Consider the following 26,518-nt stretch of genomic DNA (forward strand, 5'->3'; position numbering starts at 1 on the left):
CCAAACATCCCAGGCCATGGCGGAATGTGCTTCCAGGTGCCGTGGAGCTTCCTGCACAGTTTCCAAAGAGCTCCGCTGGGTTGCAGCCAAGCTGCCAGCTCATGATTTTATCATCTGTCTCATGATATGTGATATTTTACTTAAACTTCTGCTCTGGGGATCATGAGAATCTCAGCTTTCCTTTACCCCCTCTTCTCCTCTCCTCTCTTTTTTTCTCCTCCCCCTCCACCCCTCCTGGCCCGAGCAAGGAAAAAGAGGATGCTGTCCTACATATTTGCTGGAAAATATGAATGTTAAGTCCTGGAGGAAAAAAAAACAACTGGCAGTCATATTTTTTGGACTTCAACGTCAGGGTTCTTGAGGCAGTTTCCTGATTGGAAAAGAGGAGGGGATGATTAATGGCTTTGGAGTGCCGGAGCTTGGCAATTGCAGCCCGGGACGCGGTCGGGAAGCATCCGGAGCCTGCTCCGTGTGATGCCCCGCGGCAGGAGGGAAGGAGCGGGCAGCGGGAGCCGCTGGAGCGCGGCGGTGGCTGAGGAAGGACAGTGCTGTCACAACGCACATCTCCCATCCCGCGCCCTGCCTGGGGAACAGGATGGGCACGAGGATCGGAGGATGGCTCTGGAGCGGGGAATAGCGTACGGAACAGCGGCTCACCCCTCCCCACCCCCCCAAAGGCATGTCTGTGCAGCTCCGGGCTTGGAGATCCCTGGAGCTTGGATCCCTCCGCTCTGGGAGTGCTGCAGCCGCGGCGTGCTGTCCCTGTCGGGGAGTTTCTGTTTTTTGGAGATTTCGAGATTTGGCTTTTCAAAGGCTCAGCAGAGGCAGGTCGGGGCACATTTGCAGGGAATTGGGCGCCCGGCGTGTGTGCCCTGTGCTGAACCCTTCAGAGAGCCCGGGTCCTGCACATCCTGCCAGAACAGCCTTTGGATGGCAGGGGGGCTCCTGCGGAGCCCGGCGGCTCGGAGGGCTGGAAGCAGGGCTGGAATTGCGCTCCAGACCTCACCTGGGCAGCGAGGCCTTCCCGGAGCACTTCTGAAGAACCCCCCGGAGCTACAATTGCAGCACAATTGAGCGGCTCTGCCTGCTTTGATTCGAGCTTCAAAGGAGAGCTGGCGAATAATGGATGTTGCAGTTCAGTGGCTGACTCCGAAATTTGGGGTTAGGAAGGAGGTTGGCTAAGGGAGAGTGTGGGGAAATCTGGCTTCAGTTAAAATAGATCTGAAACTTCTTTAGGGAAGCAGAAGCCCAAAGTTTCATTTTTGGTCAGCCTGAAGTACTGCAGTCAATCCAAACTGAAGTGTCTTGATTTTGGTGTCAACTCTTTTTAACTCCTTTAAAAAAACAGGTCTCTGATGATGGTTTCAGCTTGAAAAATCAGTTTTGTTTGGCAAGTCTCACAGGGAACTGTGTTGACGTTTGGAGAGAATCTGCACCTTTTTCCAGTCAGACCCTGTTGGCTTGACTTGAACCAATTTTTTTCAAATAGCTTTTGGCCCCTCCAAAATCCAGGAATTGCTGCTGAAATTGTTGCTCAGAGTCCACGAAGTGTCCTTCAGCTGTTTCAGAGCTAAACAATAGTGACTGCAGTATCCTCTTCCTTGCTTCAGGGTCCCATACTGGAGGTTTAAAGGCACATTTCTGACCTTACCTGTGGCCTTGCCTTGCAGCACTTTGACATCATTTCAGAGTCCATTCCAGACTCTGTAGGGAAAAGCTTTATGGGAAAAGGCCTTGGCTGTGGGGGAGCCACCAGAGCCCGGCCCTTGCTGCTTTCAGGCATATTTTGAGCACAAAGTTGCCAAGGCAGCACGGGATGGTTCCATTTCTCCTCATTTCCAGCCCATGGAACAGGCAGGGAGCAGCCATCTCTGGCTTTTCCTAACAGATCTGTCAATGCTGCTCAACAAATCTTTGTGAAGTGTTTGGGGTTTTTTGGGAGAATGGAAAAGGATTTTTAACTGAGGGAGCTGGCAGGGTTTGGAAAGATAAAATCCCACCTCCTGACAAAGAATTCTTTTTCCCTCTTAGGAGATCTCCAGCCACGAGTCAGCCACCTGTCTCCAGAGTGAACCTGCAAGGTACATGTGGGATTTGGGGATGGGCTGCCAGGCCAAGCACACACGACATTTATTGCCCAGTTCTGCTCACAGCTGCTTCCCTGCCCCCTCCCCGGTGCACTTCTGGGTTCCTCCTGCAAAACTCACCGGGGAGAACTATCAGGCTCCAAATATTGTTATTTTAATCGTTTGGTTTGGGGTTTCTGCTGGTGTATTAGCACAGGAGATGAACATGATTTTGGTTTGATAGTCATGGCCACAGTGGCTGCTGTTCTTGTGAGTCCCTGTGAGCACAGGCCTGGACAAGCCCCAGCCTACAAGCCTTGAACAGGCTCAGGCACAGCTGGGTCTTTTTTTATTCTGTTTATTTCAGTTTGTTTCCATGTGATCTGTGTACTCAAACCTTTCCTGGGTGAGACCTCCTTGGCTTCCTGCTGGGAAGGGGGTGCCAGGGCAAGGTGGGGTGGGCAGCACCACGAGGGCTGCCCAGGCAGGGGGAAGGACGAGGATGAGCAGCAGAAGCTGATGACTTAGGACAGGTTTATTTGCTTTGACACCTGGGTTTAGCCAGGCTGAGGGTCTGTAGAACCCCGCTCAGGATCAGAGCTGGCCCTACTTGCACTAATTCAGAGGTTGCTCTGGAGAGAAGGAGATAAGATTTGGATCAGTGCCCATTTGTAAGGTTTAATCTCAGCCTTTCCAATAATTACATGCTTGGAGGGACTAATAAAGCTTAATTTTCACAGCGTGTGAAGCCTGGATAGCTATCATTTCCTCTCCTGCTGTGTGTTATTTATTCTCAGGGGACACACAGAGTCCTGGACACTTCCAGGTTAGGTTCCTCCAAACTTGTTAATGGGAGATGGAAACCTCTGATACAAAACCAAAACTGGACAACACAATCTTAAACTCCTTCTCTTTCTGTCACAGCCGGCAGGAATGCAACCCACCACCTGATTTAAAGCTGGGTCTAGCAAAGCTTTGAGTTTGTGCCTGTGTAAAAAAAAAAAAATCATGGAAAATTTCCTAGGCTTTCAATGGATCTGTTTATATAAGTTAGACAATCTAATAATGAGGAGAGAGTGCCCTTCCAGGAATTTTTAGGTTCATTTTCTTAACACTTTCCATGGAAAAAGTTGCTCTCAACTTTTTAACACTTTGGGGATATTTTTCTACACTATTTCCAACAAGAGCTGTAGGACACTTGGTACTTTTTAGCTGATCCAAGCTTCTAGTGCTGGGAATATATGAAAATTCCTTTAGTAATGAATTGTTTGACACACAGGACTGTGGAGCAAGTGTTGTGTTACCTTGTAAAGGCTGGATTTGTGGCCTCTCAAGTAAATAGGTTTTTAAGCACGAATCTTAACTGCTTTTAGGTGAAATCTTCAAGTAAAATTTTAAAAAGTGAGTTGGATCACTACAGCTTTGGTAAATTGTGACACTTTGTAGGTAAGAAGGAGATGCGTTTTTGAGATTAACAGGAAATTGTGTGATTTCCTACATAAAACCAGCCAATATTGGCATTATTGGTAGAAAATCCTGGGGTTCTTGGTTAAATTTAGGTCATTGCCTTCCTCTGCCTCTTCACAGCCACTGTCACAGTGAATTCCTTTCCAGGCAGCAGAAAACAATCACAACCCTTGACTTTCTAAGGAAGTTTCCATTTAATTCAGCAAGAACAGAGATTTTTAAGGAATTTTTTTCAGTGTTTGCATCTTTTTTTTCCCCCTTGATGGCTTCTGCTTTGGAAATGATGAACTGAAGGAGAGATTTTCCTATCAGAACCCTTCCAGTTCTGTGCCAGCAGCTGAGAGGATGCAGAGTGTTTTTCCTGAAGGTTTTGCAGAAGGAAGCAGTCGTGTTTTGATTGGGACCAGGCTGCTTCACATCTCTCTAGATAAAAGACTGTGTTTGGAATGGACTGGGTTTAGATTCACGAGATTTGTTGAAGTTTGGAATTTGATTTTAACCCTCCAATGTCACCCGTTGATTCACGGCTTTACCACAACCCACTGACATCACTGTGAGCATCTTGTGGATGTCTCCTTTGATTTGTCATTAGTGGGGTGATTTATATCCTGTTCTGAGAAATACAGAACTCAGGGCTTAAAGCAAACAAGGCTGCATTAATAAAATTACCCTGGAGGGAGGCAAATTGCATCCAGCATTTGTACTGCAAGGAATACATGCCAGCTATTTACTCCAGCTGGAATATTCCAGGATTTTCCAAGCAACAGCAGCCAAATCTGTTGCTGGTGTTGCATCACTGAGGACCCAGGCCCATGGTGGAATAAATGAGCTGTGGTAAAATGAGGAAATTCTTTTTTTGCTTTCATTTTCTTTCTTTCTTAAGCAGAAAAACTTTTGGCCAGTTTCTTCCTGGGACAAAGGGCTTTGAAAGGCACTGCTGGTGTCACTGTGTGTTTCAGAGCTTTCTTAACCTTGCAAGCACAGCCAGAGAAGGAAGGGGAATATGGATTGAACATCCTGTGTTTTGTCCTTGGTATCAGCTGAAGTAAATCTGGCAGATTTTTCCTGTTATTTTGTTATAACTGCAGCTCACAGGAACGCACAAAATCACTTTTATGAATTAACCGAGAAGCCATAACATGGAAATACAAAGCCATAGCAAAAGTCCATCAGTCCTTAATTAGCTGGGCAGGATGACGGGAGTGCTGTGGGGTTCCTGCCTGGTGTGTGGCTGCATCCCCAGCAGCTGTGCAGGGCCGGGGCTCAGCCACCTCTGGGTGACAGGAACAGTGAGAGGCACGGTGTCACACAGTGTCCCTGAGGGCTCTTTCTCCTGAGGTTTCTTTCTCCTGTCCCCCTTTGTTTCTGCCTCTGCCACAGTTACTCTCGGTGACCTTTGTGCCACCTTGGGCTCAGGAACTGATCAGCGCCTTCCCTTCTCTCTCCAGCTCTCCCCTCTCCTGGCCCCAGTGAAAGGTGTGCAGGTCCTACCCAATGATTCAACCAATAACACCTTCAACCAGCAGCAAGTCTGGCTTTTCCTGCTTGGTTTTGTTCCTTCTTCCATATTTATTCCCTTCAGTGACCCTTACTCCCTCTGGATTAAATCACCTTTCACTGGCTGCCACCGTCAGTCCAAGCCTCTCATTCTTTCACAATTTTGGTACAAACTTTTCCCAACCTGTTTTGTTCCTACACCATCAGTCCTGGGATGGGCAGGGTTTTCCCATTCCTGTTTGATCCACTGCCACATTTAATGTCACCAGTGGTGACAGGAGCAAAGCACAGAGCTGTGGGTCAAACAGCACTGAGTTTTTCCCAGACTGTGGGGGGTTTGCAGAGATTTTCCAGTTCCCCGTGGATACTCTCAGCGCTCACTAATGACAGTTCTCCTCACAATTAATGGCACAATGTTCTGATCTGCCGCAGCCCCCGGCCTGGGGGGTGCTGCCCTTTGGGATATGTCACCTGCAGCATTTCAGGGCTCAGGGGATTAAAGCTTTGTTCAAATTCCTCTCTGGGGATGGGAGGGAAGGGTCGGTGTTTTTCTTCCGTGTGCCTTAGCTCTGCTTTCCTGTACCTCGGCACGTTTGTCTGTACTTCTCACATGCCTTTACACGACCTCCAAACTCGTACTCTTTCATTTTTCCTGTGGGTGTAGGACGTACACAGACTCATGCACGAACCTTTGTGTAAAGCATAAACAAAGACTAGATAGTGCTCGTGCTGCTGAGAGCCCCAAGTTTTTGTAGGAGCTGGGGAGCCTTGTGCATCCAAGTCAGCTCTGGGTTACAAATATCTCTGAATCCCCAGTAATTAGCACGGAGCTGCTGCTCTTGCACCATCCTCCTCTGCTTGGCACGGGCAGAATGGCTCTGGGCACACACGGAGTAGTGGATTCATTTTGAAATTCTGTTTCTTTGCTGGGACTTTGGCTGAAGATTTGGCCTTTTGCTTTGGAGAGCAGCTGTAAAAGCCATATGGTTGTGGTGCTTTGGGCTTTTACAGGACTGCAGAGGAACCACGGGTCCCTGAGCAGCTGAGCCACAGAGTCACTGGCTGCGTGCACAAATGGAGGCTTGTGAGCACCTACAGATATTATTTTTAAAGGATGCGGCGCAGGCACGATGCAGATTATTCAGAAACTAACCAAAACCGTGTAAGAAATCAGGTAGATAATGAGCTTAATGACGTGCCTAAATGAGGGCTGGTGAGCGCTGAAGCGATTCTTGCCGCTTGTCAGATCAAAAGAGCGTTTCAAGGCAAATGTCCGAGCGGGTCTGTGGCAGCTCCGGCCAGCACGGGGCCATCCCGAGGCTCTTCCCGGCTCTCCGGGGGGAGTTCATTCCTGCCGGGAGTCCGTTCCGCGTGTTGCGCCCGCCTGCCTCGAACACACCCCCCGAAAGTTGGACTCATGCATCTTAGTAAGTATTTCAGTTATGCTATTGACGTCAATGCAGTCATTAAATAGATTGCCGGCCCTCCCAGCAGCAAACCTGTGCCAAAGAGCTAGAGGCAGACACATTTTAAAAGAAGAACATCAGGTTTGCTTTTAGCATTTGGAGAGAATAAGGGAGAAGTTTCTTCTGAAGTCACCCTTTGCAATAAGGGTGGTTTTTTGCTTCATTTTCTAAGGCTCATTTTCGGTGAGGATAATTGCTGTGTTTTATTGAACACGCGTTTGTTGTGTTGCTGTGTGCATAAACAGCTCCAAACGAGACTAAAAAGTCATTTTTGTGCCCGGCTCTGGCTGACAAGTGACACTTGTTTCAGGTCCCCTGGCTAGATGGATTTGTGTATCAAGTGACAGGGGGCATTCAGGCAAACCTGCTTAGCCTTTGACTCCCGAAATTCTGCCGGGATTGATTTCATGACATCTGTATAAGAAAATAGCCTTCATTTCTCCTCGGCAGGCTCTGAAGACACACAAGCTAATCATGACTCCATAGCAACGGATAAAAACTGTTTTCCCCTCCGCCCCACCTGTGGATGTCACATGAAGATGCTCCACGTGCTGCTGCCATCAGGAGCCTGTCACTCCCCGGGGCCAGCTGCCTCCTGCAGCCCTGGCTGTGCGGGACTCCCTGAGCATTCCCTGCTGCATTCCCGAGGCTGCCTGGGACGGCCATTCACCCCCTGGGAGATACCCAGGGCTGGAGGCACCCCTGGCCCCTTTTTCCTAGTCAGGAATGGCTCTGGACAGGCTCCTGAGGGGCTGGTGATGCCTTGGAGTGGCTACCTGAAACAGAGGCTAGAGAAAATTAAGGGAATAAAAGCAGGTATTTATTGAAGGCCTTCAATAGGCACACCTTGGGCAGTCTGAAGCCTCTGAGGGCTACACCCAAGATGGGCGATGGCCACGAGTTTCTCACACTTTTATAAGTTTGGTCTGTTTACATATCAGGGGTTAATCCTCCAATTACAGCTTCAGCTAATGGAGTCATTTACTCTCAGTTTGCCCCCCAACTCACTGCTGTTTACATCTCTCAGGGCCTGAGACAGTGAGCTGTCCTCGAGTTTCAGGCCTAGAGAGGAATGGTTTTGTCTGAATAAAATGGGAGAACAGTAGCTGACAGGCTGTGGAGCTTTAGAGTGCTAAAGCAGCACAGGATCTGAAAAATATTAAAAAAAAAAGCTAAAAATATAAAACCTATAAAAGCTAAATCCTAAGGCATTAGTGGGAGCTGAGCCTGAGGACACACGTAGCTGGCATCCTCAGGCAGCTGAGGGAGCAGCTTTGCCTTGCCGGGAGGAGCAGGGCTGCTCTAGCAGCAGCAGCGATGCGTTTTGGAGGGGTCACGGAGCCAAACCTCTGGGTTTTGGTCAGGCTGGCATTTCACTGATGAGCCCACGCTCAGCTACGCAGGATAAACCATCGATAAACCATCGATCCAGCCGGGTTAGCAAAGGGCTCTATCTGATGGGTGGCTTCCTTCAGAGTGACCCGGGCAACCACAGCCCTGTGGTGGCGGGGAGGGGACCTTTGGGGTGGCACGGTCCCGTTGTGTCCCTGCTCTCTCTGCTCTTTGGGGCTGGGTCAGGTCCCGTTCCCGGCTGCACTGGGGAGGGGACCTTTGGGGTGGCACGGTCCCGTTGTGTCCCTGCTCTCTCTGCTCTTGGGGCCGGGTCAGGTCCCGTTCCCGGCTGCACTGGGGAGGGGACCTTTGGGGTGGCACGGTCCCGCTGTGTCCCTGGCTAGCTCTGCTCTTTGGGGCCGGGTCAGGTCCCGTTCCTGGCTGCACTGGGGAGGGGACCTTTGGGGTGGCAGGGTCCCGTTGTGTCCCTGCTCTCTCTGCTCTTTGGGGCCGGGTCAGGTCCCGTTCCCAGTGGCACTGGGGAGGGGACCTTTGGGGTGGCACGGTCCCGTTGTGTCCCTGCTCTCTCTGCTCTTGGGGCCGGGTCAGGTCCCGTTCCCAGCGGCACTGGGGAGGGGACCTTTGGGGTGGCACGGTCCCGTTGTGTCCCTGCTCTCTCTGCTCTTTGGGGCCGGGTCAGGTCCCGTTCCCAGCGACACTGGGGAGGGGACCTTTGGGGTGGCACGGTCCCGTTGTGTCCCTGCTCTCTCTGCTCTTTGGGGCCGGGTCAGGTCCCATTCCCGGCTGCACTGGGGAGGGGACCTTTGGGGTGGCACGGTCCCGTTGTGTCCCTGGCTAGCTCTGCTCTTTGGGGCCGGGTCAGGTCCCGTTCCCAGCGGCACTGGGGAGGGGACCTTTGGGGTGGCACGGTCCCGTTGTGTCCCTGCTCTCTCTGCTCTTTGGGGCCGGGTCAGGTCCCGTTCCCAGCGGCACTGGGGAGGGGACCTTTGGGGTGGCACGGTCCCGTTGTGTCCCTGCTCTCTCTGCTCTTTGGGGCCGGGTCAGGTCCCGTTCCCGGCTGCACTGGGGAGGGGACCTTTGGGGTGGCACGGTCCCGTTGTGTCCCTGCTCTCTCTGCTCTTTGGGGCCGGGTCAGGTCCCGTTCCCAGCGACACTGGGGAGGGGACCTTTGGGGTGGCACGGTCCCGTTGTGTCCCTGCTCTCTCTGCTCTTTGGGGCCGGGTCAGGTCCCATTCCCGGCTGCACTGGGGAGGGGACCTTTGGGGTGGCACGGTCCCGTTGTGTCCCTGCTCTCTCTGCTCTTTGGGGCCGGGTCAGGTCCCGTTCCCAGTGGCACTGGGGAGGGGACCTTTGGGGTGGCACGGTCCCGTTGTGTCCCTGGCTAGCTCTGCTCTTTGGGGCCGGGTCAGGTCCCGTTCCCAGCGGCACTGGGGAGGGGACCTTTGGGGTGGCACGGTCCCGTTGTGTCCCTGCTCTCTCTGCTCTTTGGGGCCGGGTCAGGTCCCGTTCCCAGTGGCACTGGGGAGGGGACCTTTGGGGTGGCACGGTCCCGTTGTGTCCCTGCTCTCTCTGCTCTTTGGGGCCGGGTCAGGTCCCGTTCCCGGCTCCCGTCCCGCTGCATTGCGCAAGGGCCCTGCGGAGACAATTGGGCTCTGCCATCGCTGATATCAGCGCTGATAAAATCTGTGTCTCCTTTGTTTGCTGCACACAACAGTCAGGGCTGCTGGGGGAGGTTTTGACAGCGCAGTGCTCGGCACCCTGAATCAGTTCCAGATGAGAATGAGAGATGTGTCCTGGATCAGAGGGAAAAACAGCCCAAACCAAACAAAACCACCCAAACCCAACCTCTGGCAGGCTGGGTTATTTTTTTAGGTCGCAGGGCACAGTGCCTCGGGGATGACCATTGTCCTGCTGGTTGAGTCCTTTCTGCTTCCATGTCACAGCATTTCCAGGCAGTGGGAATTGCAGTGACCTCCCCAAAGCCCCCCAAAACAGCTCGGCTCCACAGCTCTGGAGAAATTTCTCCTTCCTCCCTGAAGCTGAGCTCAGTGCAGAGCGTTTTGTCCTGGACACGCCATGGGAGATGCTGCATCCAAAATCCCTGTGGAAACATTCCCAGGGAAATGCACTGCTCAAATCCCACAGCCAGCCCCAAAGGCCAAACCTTGGCCCTCCTGCAGGACTTGATTCCTAGTGGAAGTTGCTTTCTTCTTGTGTTTTAAAAAGTGTTTCTAAAGTTGTGTTCTGATTCTCAGCAGCCAAATTGTTTGGTTCGTAGGTGGGCAGGAATTCCCAAATATTTTTTTTTATATTTATTAGTCTTGGTGGGAGCAGGGGTTGGTTCCAGGTTGGTTCCAGGTTGGAGAGGAATATAAAGAGGGGAAAGGGCTGTTCCTGAAGGACAGAACTGGAATTTGCTGTCCTCTGCAGGGACGTTCTGCTCACCAAACTTAATTCTACAATTACAAAATAACAATTGCAAAGATTAAAACTTTCAGAGCTTCAAAAACCAAGGTAGAATTAAAAGAGGAAGGAAAGGGTTGCTCTGGAACTTTTCCCTCTATTCCATGTGGAATTGCCTCCATTCTGATTCACGCTCAGCAGTTGCCAAACAGTGACACTGAATAATGAACATATTGATCATTTCAGTGTTCAAATCACCCAGAAATGTTCTGGTTTTATCACCAGTCTCATCTCCTGATGAACTAAAAATTATTTCTGCAGCCAAGCAAGGTGTGCTAATTAATGTACCCATCATTGTGCAAGCGGGGAGGAATGTTACACTAAGAGTTAATGAAACATTTCATTGTAACATTGGCTCCAAGAAGTGCCTGTAAATGACAGCCTTAAGGATGCTATAATTGCAATACCTTTTTTGACAGAAAGGAAACAGCTGCTAATTATTTATGGTTATTAATCAAACCTGTCAGTTTATTCAAAGTTCATTCAGTTCACTGTAAATATGTATGATTACCAACATTTAAATGTTTTAAGCAGTAGCCTTTAAAAACTATTTAAATACACCTCTCCCTGTGGGATATATTCTCTCATCCAAAGGTAGCATTGATTGGCTTTGCTGTGCATTGGAGCACAGAATCATTTTAGGAATTCAGAATTAAAAAAAAAAACAACCAAAAAAAACTCCAAAATCCTGCAGGGTGTTGATTTGACAATTAATATATTTTGATTTTGTAATCAGGACTGTGCCTATGGAAGTGACAAACATGAGCCAGGAGCAGGATCTGACCCAAGGTTTGCTGGGATCCGAGATCCATTATTCAGTACTAAGGAACTCCGTGTTTAAATTGAATTTTAAAGGGACTGTGCATTTTAATGTAGATATTCCAGTATAAATATCCTGCTGTCAGAAATCTCCCTTTCCAGGAGCAAATTAATCATCTGTGCATGCTAAACTCCTCCACCACACCTTCACACTCTTCAAAAGCTTTCTGAAACAGACTTTTTCCCTGGACCTCAAAGGCTCCAGGTTCCAAGCACTTGGAGAGAGGCTGTGGCTGCAGCTTGCCAGGTCCCCTGGAGCATATTCCAGACACCCCAGTGTTTCCATTCCAAGTGGGTCCAATCCAGTCAGACCTTTCGTGCCTCAAGCGTGTGTTTAGGGAGGTTTGTCAGGCTTAGCACTTCATACCAAAATGCTTCTGAAATGTCACTTTTTACAAGCAATGTCTTTTTCTTTAAATACCAGATATTAGGCTGACAAAAGCAGGAGTTGATCAGAGTAATCTTTGTGTTCTCTGAAAAAACCAGGGGAGAATTCTGGGAAGTGGAAAAGCCAGCCTGTTTTCCTGCGCCTCTTCCCTCCTTCCCCACCTCATTCCCTGTACAAATTTTACAAGAAGTGACCCAAAATTGTGTTCCTGCTGTTGCTGACTCGAGAACAGGACGTTTGGATCCATGCTGGGAGCATTTGTGCTGGTCTGGGACAGCCCAAGAGGATGTGGGATAACGTCTGTTCTGTGGGGATTGTCACTGAGCACAGCGTGGGGCCAGTCCTGCTAAGAGAATTCCAAGAATAAACACACACAAGTGCAGGGTTTGTTGGAAATGGACTTTGCTGGCATTTGACAGCTGTGAAATGTTTTCATCCCTTTTCTTCCCAAAGATCCTGTTGAAGAAGAGAACTCCAGGGAGAAGTTTCCAGTTGAACTGGAGTGTTTCTGGTTGAGACTTTATGGGACAGGATCCCCATCCGGCTCCTCCTCAAATACTGTTGGGCTTCCACCTGAATTCCAGCTCTCTGGGGAGGGTATTTCCCAAAATTCCTGTTGCAGCTTCCTGGGTTTCAACCCTACTGCACAGAACTTTTCAACGTTTCCATCCCCTTCCAGTGGGAACATCCCGTGCAGGTAAAAGCCAAAGAGCTGCTCCTCACCCTCTCTAGGTCAGGAAGGAGGGACCCAGGCAGAGATGCTGCTCACACCACATTTTCCAGCAGCAGCAGCTGCTCCCTCTTTTGTAACACTTCCAAATGTGGCTCTGAGTGCTGCTAGAACAGCTCCTGGTGCACATTGCCTCGAGTGCGGGTTCACGTGCTGAAATCAGCCTGAAATCCACCAAAACTCTGGGAATTGTGCTGAATTTCCTGCACAGAATTCCTGACAGTGTGAGTGACAGCGCAGAGACCTTGGCCAAGGCTGACACCAGGTGCTAAATGTAAGAAATTCTGAAAAATGCCTCAGAGTATAGAACTTAGAGCAGGAAGGGTAAGCCCTGGAATAATCCCCAGCAGGCCGAGCCATAGCTGACCTTCAGTGGGGAACATTTCCATTTCCATGTCTGTTCAATCTGATATTTGAACTGGAATTGTTAATAAGAGGTGTTTTTAATGGTGACATTTTGATTTCTTTGAACTCAGATCGAGGTGCTTAAATCAATGTGTTTTCAGGGCTTTAATCAAATGGTTTTTGAGAGTGAAAGGCTGTTCTCAGCTCTGCTGGCTGCAGCCACTTGGGGAGTGGTTACACTTTCAAGTGTGCCTGTCATTACTGGGTCATGTTTCTCCCCATCTGCCCCTTCCAGGCATCTCTGTGGTGTAAAAAACCTGATTTGGGTCAGGACTGGCCCCAGGTTTAAGGAATGTTGTCATACAGGACTCAGAATCCTCGCATCTGGCTTAAATAGTCCAGATCTAGGAAAAAAACCTTACAAATAAATTAATATCTGGCATTCTATAATATCAAATTCTGATTATGGATATCCAGGGAATGAATCTGATGTTGTTTCCCATGTAATTTCAGGGAAAATGTGGTCCCATGTCCCAAACACACCTTTTAAACGGCCAGGGTGTGCTGGCCTCAGCTCACAGGTGGAGATCAGCACGTGCAGGGTTTAATATGGAACATTAAAAGCTGTCAAAACAAATGATGCTGCTCTGTAGGCTCCTGCCATCTCCCTCTTCCTCCCCACCCCGTTCCCCGTGGGACTCACTCCGTGATTTTCAGCAGATGATTCCAAAAGTTCTACGTGCACTTGGGGAAACAGAAAGGCCAGTGAGTCACGAGCTGTGCAGGAGGGAGATGAATACCCAGGATTAGCACGGGGAAGTTTCAGCTCTGCTGTCAGCCACTGAGGATTTTGAGTTTGGGGCTTGAGGCTCACCCCAAAATCAGAGTTATGCTGTGGGGGTGGACAAAACCTGTGTGTTTTGGGGAGCCACCACCCAACTCACATGCAAAAATATTCTGCGTTTTTAAAAGCTGGAGGATTGTGGATTAGGAAATTGAGGTTGTCCAAGCTCTCTGTGCTGGTTCTGCTCCCCGAGCTCGCGCCGTGTCCCGCGCTGCAGTCCCAGATCCGCCGATAGCGCTGACTCACGGCTTCCCTTCGCTCCAAACAGGCCATTTTTTGCAACATTCTGCATTCTTGGGTGACTCTGCTCCCTGCAGATATCCCTGGATTTCAGCTGGGGGATGACAGAGGCAAACCAAGGGCACAAAGTTCAGCTGAGGTGAATCAGCGGGGTTGACGTTTCCCCTTGGGTACACAAAATACCTGTTGGAGGAAAACAGATTAAAATTCCAAACTGAAGCAGGTTTTAAAGCTGACATCCTAAAGGATAATGCTTTCAAGTAATTACATTTAGCCATGAAAAAAACCACCGTTTTGTTATATTTTATAATTAATATAATTGAAATGCTCATTCAAAATGTAAGGGGTGACTTTGTGTCCTGCCTTTCTGTGGCTCGAGCAAGGCATGGGGACACAAAGGGTGCTATGGATTATAGCTGGGATGCTTCCTGAAACCACATTCTTAACTTTCATATTGAGAAACTTCAGGAAATTAAATTGAGAGGAAATAGAGGCAAATTTAGTGTTAAATTTTGACCTTTTAACCTTCCCAGGAGCCAAGGAACCTGATTTAAACAGGACTGGCATTTTACCAGTGGCCTGTTCTACATGGCTCAGGTGACGTGGGCAGCCTTGCTCTGCCCCTTGTTTAACATTTCCAAATACTTTTCCTCACGAAGAGCTAAGGGTTATTAATAAGCTTTGTCTTTGCATCCAGTGCCAGTGATCAAGTGGAGCTTTTCAGGTAGGTCCAGGACTGTGCTTTGAACTTCCAGGATTCATCCCTGAGGTTCCTCCTCCATTTCCTACCCCAGCATTTATTTCACCACAAAGGACTTTCACTCTTGACAGACTCTTTAGACCAGAACTTTTATTATCTCCAGGTTAAAACCTGATTTAATGGCTCCAGAGGGGTCTGGGGATGAAAGCAGCACCTGGATTTGGGGGCAGATCCAAGCGAGGACCTTTCTGCCCGTGATTTGCCAAACTCCTGTGAAACGGTGACACAGAGCACAGTTAATCCTGTGCACCTCTCAGACTTTGGGGTTGTTTTTTCCTCTGGTTGAGCTCAGATCGTTGCTGTGTGGTCTGGCTGGGGAGTTCCTTCCGTGCCGTGGGCCTCTTGTGAAAGTCATCTCGAGGTTTCAGAGGAGGAGGTTTTGGGGCGCCTGCAGGGGTGCAGGAGGTGTTTTTGCACAGATGTGAGGGTGGAGGGAGCTCGGGATGGAGGAGTTGGGGACGGGGAGAGCCCCTGGGCTCGGCTGGGCGCTGGCACAAGCAGAGCCCCTCTCCAGCACAGCCAGCTCCTCCTCGGCCGGGCTGTGGCTGAGCCAGCTCCAGAACCGGAAGCCGTCCAGCCACAACAGCCCAGGATGGTGCCCCACCTAATTAAGGCTGTTGAAAGGCAGGGCTAATTAGTTTAGGTGGAGCCCTTCGTTAGCACAAGGATGTTGCTTCCAGGATCCAAGTTGGTTTCCCCGCACGTGTGAGCTCCCCAAAGCTCTCCCACATGTAGCAAATGAGATAATGCAGTGCCCAGGTAAGTCCTAGGTGGGTACCGAGGTCGTTGCATCATCATATCCTGAGTTTTCCAGGGCTTTCTCACACTCCTGCACTCACGTGTGCTCGGGAAGAAAACACTTCTGCTCACACAGTAAAATGTGCTTGCTGTGACCCAGCCTGGCCTCGTTTAGTTAGGGGAACAAAACACAATGTGGGCACAGTGTGATCTGCAGGAAGCTGGGATTGGGATTTGAAATCCTCAGGCTCAGCTCTAGGGCTGGCTGGAGGCTCACCTCCCATCCTAACCAGTGGGCATCTCCATCCCAGCCTGCAGCTCCCTGGGCTCTTCTCACTGCTCTTTGAGGACTGTGGGGAGTAAAGCTGTGATGGGGCTTCACTTAATGTAAAAATCCATCATGACCTTGGAAATTCTGTCTTCAGCAATGTGTTCAAAGTGTGTTAAATTCCCTATGAAATCATTCCCAGTGTTCTTCTCCTTGCAGCTCCCTCCCTTCTGTGCACTGTCCATCTCCTGCACTCACTGTTAGACCCCGAGTAGGAGAATTCCTCTCTTGCATCCTATTTTTCCTCCTGTCTTGTGATTAAGACAAGAATCCCCCAGGGCAATGAGGAATCAGCGTGGTCAGTGAAGGGATAATATGCCAAACCCTGAGATAAAGTTGGAACTGAGGAATCTTTCCCGTTCATTCCACAGGCCAAGATTAGATTCCACCTCTCTTGCCATTTCTGCTTCTCCCTCTCAGTGGACCAAGGAATTCCTACTATGCAGGCAAATCCCGTTCCCAGATTCCCCGGTGATAGCGCTGCTAAGTGACATCTGACAGGATGCTTCCTGCATTTTGTTACTTCCATTTGGCACCATAAAAGCACTGTCACTTACCCCTCTGATTTGTGGCACCTCGGCTGCATTGTTCCCTGCAGGGGGAAGGACACTGGGAAACGGGATTGCCTTGTGGTAAAACCATCCCACCCTAGAGGAGATGCTATCTCCTGAAATCCTTCCTCAGAATGTCTCCAGTTTTCCTTCCTCGTTAGCATTTCAGATTAAACCTTTAGGCTTATCTCCACATCAGAAATTACCTCTCTGGGAAGCTTCACCAACTTCTATCAGCCACCTTTAGGTGTTCTTGGTGTTCACACCTGGGTTTTGCACCTCATTGTCATGCGAAAGGTGCAGTGGAGCTTGGCTTTGGGAATCTGGAGCTTTCATCTCTTCCTGTAGCATCTTCAAAGCTGAGCTTTGCAGGGCTGACGTACAATCGGACTCATTAAAACACAAAATGGATATAAAATTGCTTTTGGGTTTAATTCAGGAGCAAGACTTTTTATTAGCTGCTCCTTTCCAAGAGTTCCCGATGATCTGTTGGAGATGGGAGCGTTGTTTATTGTGTGGGAATTAATATTCCTGCTGAAACATCTTCTGCAAAGCCCATCGAAGCTCAGGTCCTTCACTCCCAGCAACATTTGGGATCTTGGAAAGACAATACTTGGGTAGCCCCTTCTCAGCATTTTTCAGTCTGTTTTAAAGGTGTCTGTGGGGCTATCCCAGGGTGTCCCTGAAAAACAACAGCAACCCCTCCATCAGGTCAGAGCTTCTGGTTTTGGATCCAGCTGCTGGGCTTATCCCAGGGCTTTTCCTGGCTCCTGTTGCCTCTTCCACGTCATCCTCCTCTCCCAGAAGTAGCATCCCCATCCTCTCCGGGAAGGGGTGTGTGCTGCCCACCCCAGGGGACCCTGGCTGATGCCGCTGAAGGACTGGCTCCGATGGGAAGCGCCATTCCCACCGGGCCTGGCCAAACCCAGCGGCTTCTCCAGCTCTGGAGATAACGAGCCGCAATCACCACGCTGTGTGCTAATTGCCGGGCAATTCTGGCTCCTCTAACAGTCAGTGGGCTGTCAGTGAGCTGCCAGCCGTGCTGGTGGCCTCGGTGACCCAATTCTCATGACCTGGGTGGTGATCCACCACCCCAACCAGTACTGGTGGGTACAGTCAGGACTCTGCAGGTTTGTCCAGTTCTGCCCTAACCAGCTTCCTCTGGCTTGGCTCCCACTCCAGGCTGACCTCTGGGGATGAGCTCCCTGGAAATGCTTTATTTCTGCTCCCAAACTGCGTGGGGGCACCCATGGCTGATGTCCTGCTGCTCACCCCGGTGTGGGTTACAGGAACTGGGATCAAACTGGGACTGGCCAGCACCAGGCTCTGCATGAACTCCTCTGTTTGCTGCCCAGGCCTTCCACTCCTGCTTGCACTCAAGGCTGTCATTGTCATAAGATTAATTTCATCCCACTTCAGCCACCTAAAAATTATAGACCAGTCTTAAGTGATGGCTGCTTTTTGAAGAAAAGCTGAGGAGCGAACCATCCTGTTGTGCAGGAAGATCAGGAATTCCAGTGGAAGCCAACTTGGTGAAGCAAGGAGCTTCTCAGAGAGTCAAAATGCAAGAAAAGAGCAGGCAAAGAGTGAGAAAGACTGGGAACAAGGGAGGCATGGAAAACCTTGGGCATGTGGGGGGTGTTGGGCTGATGGAGCTGTGAGTGGTGAGGGGACTCCAGTGGGGCTCTGGAGCAGGGAAAGAAAATACAGAAAAAAGTGTTGATCCATGGGTGAAACAACCTAATGATAATGGTACAGGAAAGACCAAAATAGTCAGCGGTTTTTTTCCCTCAGTCTTCATCCCCCAGCCTGCTTGGGAAGATAAGGGATGGAGGACAAGGACGGAGCAGCTGGCTGGGGACAGCCTAGAGGAGGTGGAGGTGTCCAGGCCCACATCGTTGGACAAGGGTCCGGCTGGGAAAGCTGTGAGGTCAATGTGAGTCGCTCATGAAAATTGTGGTGCTTAGGAAGGTGACAACAGGAAAAAGGTGCATCTTTGAGAAGGGTGGGGCAGATTAGGGGAACAGCGTCCTGGTCAGACTCTTCTCATCACCGAGAGGTCACTGAGGTTTTCCCCTGGAGTCTATTTCCAAACGCATGAAGGACAAGAAAGAAAACTGGGAATGGTGGATGCAGACTTGCCAAAGCAAATTGTGTTGGAGAGGCCCCACCTCCTCCTCCAAGGGCTGGAGGGTGGCCTGGCCCTGGGGACGTGGAGGGCCGTGGGTGGGTGTGCAGGGAGCACTTGGGCACCATTTCCCACAGCATTCCCACATGGCAGCTGCTGGCAGGGCTGGGTATGGCTGGACACCAGGCTCCCAGGCTGGGGGTGAAGGCTGCTGGTGGCTGATGGCAGGGGGGCTGTGGGGTGTCCAGGAGTGCCCTGCAGCTACTGGTGCTGGTGCTCAGCTGGGATGGTCCTGCTGTGGGTGGGAGGTGACCTCTGGGGGTCCCTTCCTGTGGCTGGGGCAGAGAGGAGCCTCCTGCAGCGAGCAGAGAGCGGCAGCACCTCCGGAGGGTGGTTCAGCCCATCCCGGGGTGCTGAGAATAGACCAGGATCACCCCTTGGAGCTCCCAGCCGCTTTCCACTGCGGTTCGGGGAGCTTAGGTGATTAACTCCAGGCTGGCTAAAGATAGCCCAGCTGGGCCCCCGCGGCAGCGGCATTTCTGCAGGCTCAGAGTCCTGCTCGGATTACCCCGCAGCTGGCCCACGGCTCAGAGCTCAGGGCTGTTGACTCAGAAACATCGCTGCTACTATGGCACTGAGGGACTGCCCGGGCTCTGCTGCTCTTCTGGCCCAGCCGAGTCACACTGCAGGAATTCCTCCCCTCGCTGGGAGCCTCTGCTTCCCAGCTGGGCCTTCTTCCTTCTTGGGATGCTGCAGCCCTTTGGTTTTGTGGCATTCCCTGCAGACAGGAGGTTTTTCCTTCTCCTTTTCATTCCCCGTGGCGACAGAATCTGGGGCTTCTTCCTTCTTGCAACCATTTTTGTGGCATTCCCTGCATCCAGGAGGTTTTTCCTTCTCCTTTTCATTCCCTGTGCCTTGTCTTGGTGAGACATCTCCTGCTTCCCAGAATTGTCCAGTTCGAACCTGGATGTGTCCTGGATGTTCTTGGCGAGTGCTGTTTAATCACTGCCATGACGTCTTCAGCGGCTCTGGAGCCGTTTTTCTGGGGGCTGAGTTTTCCCAGCAGCTGGAATGGTGTGTCCCAGAAAGGACCTGTCTTTAATTAGGGAGCTTAGAATGCCAGGCTCCTCAGCAATCCAACCAAAAAGTTCCCTTTTCCTGCTCCCTGTTGTTTGGGAAAGAGAAAAGAAAATAAAAATGCCCCCCAAAATCTTGGCTCTATTTTGCCAGAGGCTGCAGCTGATGTCAAACACTCTCATCCCCAATTTCAGTCTCCCACATTATTCCTGGCAGCTCCAGCTCACTCATTTCCTGGCATTTTTCGCAATTAGCAGTGGAAAGCTTTCACTTCATTTTTTTGTCTCTATCTTCCCCTCTCATCTCTGAACCCAGCCTGAATACAGGCCCCATTGTTTCTGCTGCTCTGGAACCCCTGTTAGGATTTCATCCACGTTCCCCCACAGCTGGATCTCCTCCAGTGCCACCTCCTCAGTGACCCCCTGCCAGTGGCTTTGCCAGTTCATCCCATCCCTCTCTCCGCAGGGATTTCACTTCCCAGGCCTTTCTGCCCACATCTCATGTATTAATGCTGGCTAGCAGAGAAAAAAATCTACATTTCCAAAGTACTTTTTTGTTGAAAGAATAACTGTGAGACAACTCTGTGCTCATTTGCATGCAGTGCCCGTTCCCGGCTCCCGCCGAGCTCGGGCACCCGCTGGCCCCACTCCACAGCCAACAAAGAGCCCTTCCTCTCCCTGCCACCTCCCCTGCACGCCGCAGGGAGGCTGCAGGTGTGAGAAACCTGAGAGGGGACAGCTCGAGTGACTGGTCGGACTGGAGTCCCAAAAATACGACGAGGGGAGAAGGGCAGGCTCGTCCATTTGTTGGGGAGTTGCTCAAGAGCGTCGTGGCTCCACCTGTTCTGCGGGCGCTGGGGCTCTGAGCCTTTCTTAGCACATCTGCACTTATCTTTGCAAAAGATATAATTAGGCTGTGTTGGGATGGTGGGGAGGAGGGGCAGTGCAGCTGAAGGCTTCATGGTTCCCATGGATTTTGCTCGCTCCTCACTCCAGCCCCGCGCTCTGGCGGATCGGGAGCGCGAGTGTCCGTAGGAGATGACGGAGGGAGCACGTTGGGATCTGGCAGAGAGTGGGGCTGGCTGGTGCTGCTGGATGCAGCTTGCTTTCCAGTCACACCTTTCCAATCACACCTGCTTTCCATTCACACCTTCCTCGGGTCCTCGTGTGCCTCTTGTGCTCAGGAAAAAAATCTGTTCCGTAGATTTGCTGGATATTGGAAGGTGCATGGGGGATCTGGTGCCTCAGGTTTTGGCTTTTATATTTTCAAATTCTGTGCTGCTTTAGTGTGTGGGTCTGGGCTGCACATCAGGGGATGGTGAGCTCTCTGCACAGAGCAGGGAGACAAAACAATTCCTGCTCCAGCTGGGCACCGAGGACAAAGGATCCAAACCTCAGGCCCAGGAGCACAAACAACGTGGGCTGGAGAGAGAAAAACAAGCAGGATGGGACTGCACGGGCTAAAGCTGGAATGGGACAATGAACTGCAATGTGCCCATGGAGCAGAGCTGATCCCAGGGAGAGCCCCCGGGAGCGCTCGTGCATTTTGGGACCATTTGGGTTCCTCTTGGGTGCAGCCCTGGCTGGGCTCTGGTGCTGCCCAGGGTGGATCCATGGAGGAGATCCTTTTGATCAATCCCTGCTTTATTCTGTGACTCTGCCCAGCCTCTGCTCTGAGGCAGCCTCACAAGGCATCAAATCTATAAAAGAAACTTGCAATTACAGGGTTTTTTTCCGTGCTTGTAGTTTGGGAGGTGGTGCTGCAAGATTTGGACATTTCAGTGCAGATTTGAAGTGAATCCTGGGGGTTGTGCTCTGTGCCTTTGATTGTTTTCCATGTGAATTTCCAAATCTGTCTAACAGAAGGATTTCCACAGGAATATTTTCTGGATCTGGTAGAACAATGCTTTAATTCGAGGAAATAGCTCTCAGAATCACTAACAGGATACATTAAACAAATAAATCACCCAGTGTCAGTTATTCCCTCGGCATTGTGAGGGATAAATATGTAAACATGTCCACACGATCCGTGAGCAACCACAGCTCCATTAGGGAAGGCAAAGGGTGAACAGCTCCCAGCCTGCACAGGGCCCTTCTCCATCAAGTTCTGGCATGTCCTTTGTTGATAAACCTGTTTTACACAACGTGCTCTGGGGTTTTAGAGTGATGCTAGGCACTGGGAGTAATTAACGTGGGGCAATATTCCTGCTAATGAACCTCGCGTTGTGGAGGTGAAATAGCCATTTTCTGACACTGGTTAGTAATTAATGTGAGGTGATATTCCTGCTAATGAACCTCGTGTTGGGGAGGTAAAAGAGCCATTTTCTTTTTGGGGAATGGGAGGGTCTTTGGTCATCTGGATCTGTGGGACTTTCATCTGAGCCGCGGCCATGTGGGTGCCTTGGTAAATCACTCCGAGCACCCTTCTCCTTCTTTCTCCTTCTCCTTCTCCTTCTCCTTCTCCTTCTCCTTCTCCTTCTCCTTCTCCTTCTCCTTCTCCTTCTCCTTCTCCTTCTCCTTCTCCTCCTTCCCCTTCTTCTCATTTTCTCCTCTTTCTCCTTCTGCTCTTTCTCCTTCTCTCCCCATCTCTTTTCCATTTCCTTCTCCTTCCCTTTCTCCTCTCCCTCTTCTCTCTCCTTTTCCTGCCCTGTCCCCTGCCCCCGGAGTTAAGATCCCACAGTTCCCAGCTAAGCCCAGGTGGGATCAGCTGCTGGATCAGTTGGGATGGACTCTCCCCCAGAGGGGCCCTCTCCCACCTTCCCCCCACAGGAGCTCTTATTTGTGAGCAGCCAAGGAGTGAGGAATGCAAATGAGGCCTTCAGTGACATTAATGAGCTCTATCAGCTCCCAAATAATCTTCTGCCAACCATGTGATCTACTCCAGCATCTGCCTGCTCTCCCCAATCTTCTGTGTCATCTGCAACAATGACAACAGTTGGGATAATCTTAATAAATAGAGAATGATTAGAAGTGGGCTGGTTTAAGGCCCTCTAATGATTACAAAATCTGGGCTTATGTCCTATGGCTTCACCTGGGAATTAGGGACAATTTAAAATTGTATCCTTAATGTGTTTTCCAGTTGGGAGTCTGGGACTGTGCTGTCGGACTTTTCCTAAAGCAGAGTTTTCATGCACTAGGATAAACATTTCCACCTGGCCATGCACATCCACGAGGACTCCAAAATCCTCATCTCACCCAAGAGCCAAGGAGGAGGAGCTCACGTTCCCAAATCCGTTCCCTCTTCACTCAGTTCCCTGTCACTCCTGGAGGGAAGTAACCGTTTCCCCCTGTAACACTTGGATTTTAATCTTTGGGGGTTTATGAGTGTTTGTCTGCTCTCGCTTTTGTGGAATTTTATCAGCTTGTCCAGTGTTGGGGGAACATTTCAGTGCCACGTTGTACACGCTGGATTTGGGAATAAATCCAACATCAAAATTTTTCCAAGGCAAAAGGGAGCAACTGTTCTTATTTTCCTTTTAGAGGAGCAGATTTTATCATGAGTCTCAGTTGTTGAGGTAAGGTTTAGATAGAGTGATAACATTTCATTAAATCAGTTGGAATCACTGGAAAATGACTTTGTTGACCTCGAGTCTCAGCTGTTGTTGCTTCAAAGGCAGCTGGAGCTTGGTCTGGGAAGGACGGCCCCAAACACTGAAGAACTTTATAAATAGTCCCAATTTATTGCAGCCAGGATGAAATGAAGAGTAAATAACTTAGAAGATGTCTTATGGCACTGTAAACATGTGGAACAGGATGGATAGACTGAGTAAAGTCGGGAAAACTGCCGGACGCTCCTTTTAACCTTCCATGTGAAAGTTCCTCTTGGAATTTTTGGCAGAGTCTATCAGAGTTTTTTGGGTGTTTTTAAAGTCTTAAGCTCCACATTCCCAATATTTACAAGGAAAGCTGTGATCCAGTAGAAGGAATTTTTCTTTTTCCTTACAGAGGTAGAAATGGAGACTTTTACCAGTACAGTGAGCCCACAAATTGATCTTTAACAGTTAAGGAGAGCTGACTTTGAAAGGATGTTGGCAAATATTTGTCTTCAACATTTCTTATCCACCAGATTGGACAATCTGTTCACAACTCAATCCCACTGGGAATATTCCTCATGCATTCTGGAAAGCTGAGCTTTTTGGCAGCTGGAAAGGGAACTGCAACTGCTACCCAAGTTTTTTAATTCACCTGGTTGGGATGTGGTGTTTTGGCCTTAAAACTCTTGTGGCTTTATGGCCTTTGCACTTCCCTCCAGAAGAAGTCCTAATGCTTTTATTTATCAGGACTGGGGTTATGAGAGAGAATCGTGAGGGACTCAGGAGAGAGAAAATAAACCCCACTTGAAATTTTGTCATTTGGACCTCTTTTCGAAATGTTTCCTTACTCGGTTCATCTCCTGCGTCAGTCGAGGGCAAAGCCACCAATCCCTCCTGCAGGCTGGGGACTCTGCCCACCCTCCTGCCTTGCTGTGGCACTTGGGGACATGATGGGGACAGTTTGTGGGTGAAGAGAGGAACTCTGCAGCTGCAGATAATGTTGGCCTCGTGCTCAGACCCCTGCAGGCCCCGAGGAGCCGGAGCTCTGCTGGGAGAAGGATGGCACAGATAGGGTTTGGGGGGAGCCAAGGGTGAGAGTTTGTCCCATTCCCATCTGTGACACCGATGAAGTGTGTGCTTGTCCTTACACTGAACTGCTCCCAGAAATGAGGGTGTTCCCCAAAACCTTTCATTTTCCAAGTATTCAATAGTGAAAAAAGGCCTCAAGTCCACCTTGATGAGCAGCTCTCACTTTTCCCCCTGTACCCAGCCCTGGTGAGGCCACACCTCAAATCCTGGGGTCACTTTTGGGCCCCTCATGACATAAAGGATTTTTAGGGGCTGGAGTGTGTCCAGGGCAGGGAATGGAGCGGGGGAAGGGTCTGGAGCAGCTGAGGGAGCTGGGAAGGGGCTCAGCCTGGAGAAAAGGAGGCTCAGGGGGCCCTTGTGGCTCTGCACAGCTCCTGACAGGAGGGGACAGCCGGGGGGTCGGGCTGTGCTCCAGGGAACAGGGACAGGAGGAGAGGGAACGGCCCCAAGTTGTGTCAGGGGAGGCCCAGGTTGGATATTTGGAAAAATTCCTTCCTGGAAAGGGTCCTCCAGCCCTGGCACAGCTGCCCAGGAGTCCCCACCCCTGGAGGGATTTAAAATCCATGTGGGTGTAGCACCTGAGGACATGGGGCAGCGGTGGCCTTGGCAGTGCTGGGAGTGGTTGGTCTGGATGGTATGAGAGGGATTTTCCAACCTAAACAATTGTGTGAGAAAAAGAGAGCACAGAAATGTCAGTAAGTGGGAAAAAGCCTCTAAAAAGGGGCTGCTAAGTCACCTCTGCAGTGAGAGATCCCATGTGTTCCATCACCTTGCAGAGCTGGCAAAGGAACAGATGGCAAAAGCTACCAAAAATGCAGTTTTTGCAGAATCCTGGCACTGGAAAGGTGCTGCATTTCAGGACACTGGAGCATTCCGAGTGCCAGCAGAGAAACACGAGGCGAGGGCTGCCTCTGTCCTCGGAGGGACTGGCAGCAGCTCAGGTCTTGTGAGGAAATGTCACCTCAGTTCCTGCTGGAGTGCCACCAGCCCCAGCCCTGCTGCGCAAACACTGGGTAGGATTCAAAAACTGAAACTCACGTTGTTCCTCACTTCCCTCTTCTGTGTCAGCAATGATTTCACCCGAGCAAACATGACCAAAGCACCGCTGTAATTTACGGGTTTGGCTTATGCAACCCCCAAATATAAACTGAAATGTGAGATGGTTGAAGATGCATCCTCAAGTGTTCCAGGAGCCCAGATCCCGAAATGGCAGGAGTGTTTCCAGAAGTGCCCATGTGCCTCGGCTGTACCAGGAAGGTGATGGAAGTCAGCCACTGGCCGGGCTTTGGGAGAGTTTCTGGCAGGGGGAGTTGCTCTGCTGATGTCAGTGGGACGCTCACGTTGGGTTCAGGGAAAGAACAACTCACAGAGCATCTAAACTTGTGTTTACTGTTTGTGGGAGTCGCTGTAGCAACAGCAGATACCACTCAGGGAGAGGATCCCAGGGCACTTCATCCCTGTCCTCTGCTCTGGAGCCAGGCAGGGAGAGCTGGGGGTGGCCAGCCTGGGCAAGAGAAGGCTCTTGAGAGCCCCTTCCAGGGCCTCAAGTGGCTCCAAGAGAGCTGGAGAGGGACTGGAGACAAGGCATGGAGGACAGGACACAGGGAATGGCTTCACTGCCAGACAATGGAATTAGGTGGGATATTGGGAAGGAATGGTTCCCTGGGAAGGTGGGCAGGCCCTGGAATGGATTTCCCACAGAAGCTGTGGCTGCTCCTGGATCCTTGGAAGTGTCCGAGGCCAGGCTGGAGCAGCCTGGGACAGTGGAAGGTGTCCTTGCCCATGGGTGGAACTGCATGGGCTTTAAGGTCCCTCCCAACCCAAACCATTCTCTGGTATCCATGAAGATTAAATATGAAGAAAGTCAGAAAATATTTGTTATTTTAAGATCATTCCCACACAAAGCTTTTATATTGGTAGAAGAGCAACTCCTAATGGATTCTATATCTGGCTGTTATTCTGGGGTAGCTGTGGTTCTTAAAATACTTCACGGGGGACTTGGAGGGTATATTTTAATTTCACATGCTGGTTTTGAAAGCAAATTTAGCCTCAGGAGTGGGACTGTAGCCTCTGCTTTCACAATTTATTTGTAATTATCCCCAAGTTCATCAGAGGGAGTTTGTGCAGTTGCACACAGCCAAGGAGGGCTGGTTTGATAAGAGTTGGGGTTTCCGGGGTGATGGGCTCAGACTGCGTCACTCGGTGGCTTCAGGGACAGTTCTGAGTTTCTAAGAAGGGTTGGTTGAACTGGGCTCTCTTCCTGCTGTGGGCCAGGACAGCGACTCTTCTTGGCTGGCCTGCGTGATTCCGTGAAATGAGCGGGAATGTGGTGTCTGTGACGTCCCTCCTGCCCCAGCAAAGGCAGCCGAGCTCAGCAGCAGCTTCAGAAATGACTGCCCGCTGACCACGGAGGGCAGGCAGGAGGAGCTGGAGGACACACACCCAGCAGGCATCGTTTCACCAGGCTGCTACTTGAGAAAATGAGTGAAAAATAAAAGATTGGGATGAGTCAAAAGCCAAAACCACTGAGAGCTGCACAGGGATGCGGGTGCTGCGTCTCGCTGGGAGCCAAGGCCAGAGGGAGCTGTGGGCAGGCTGGCCAGGGTCAGGAGAAATGAAAATTCTGAAAGAAAATGT

General features: G+C 50.5%; 1 protein-coding gene across 4 annotated transcripts in view; it reads left to right on the plus strand.

Annotated features, from left to right (window-relative positions):
* The window catches only part of PDE4B (phosphodiesterase 4B), a 182,534-nt gene that overhangs the window by 123,581 nt on the left and 32,435 nt on the right, over positions 1 to 26,518 (plus strand). For all 4 annotated transcript variants that reach the window (XM_068199009.1, XM_068199010.1, XM_068199011.1 and 1 more), the window contains one exon: positions 2,032 to 2,081. In XM_068199009.1, coding sequence (XP_068055110.1) covers positions 2,032 to 2,081 — 50 coding nt within the window. The remainder of the gene's footprint in view (positions 1 to 2,031; positions 2,082 to 26,518) is intronic.

The sequence above is a fragment of the Anomalospiza imberbis genome, chromosome 9 (genome assembly GCF_031753505.1).
Source record: "Anomalospiza imberbis isolate Cuckoo-Finch-1a 21T00152 chromosome 9, ASM3175350v1, whole genome shotgun sequence".
NCBI lineage: Eukaryota > Metazoa > Chordata > Aves > Passeriformes > Viduidae > Anomalospiza > Anomalospiza imberbis.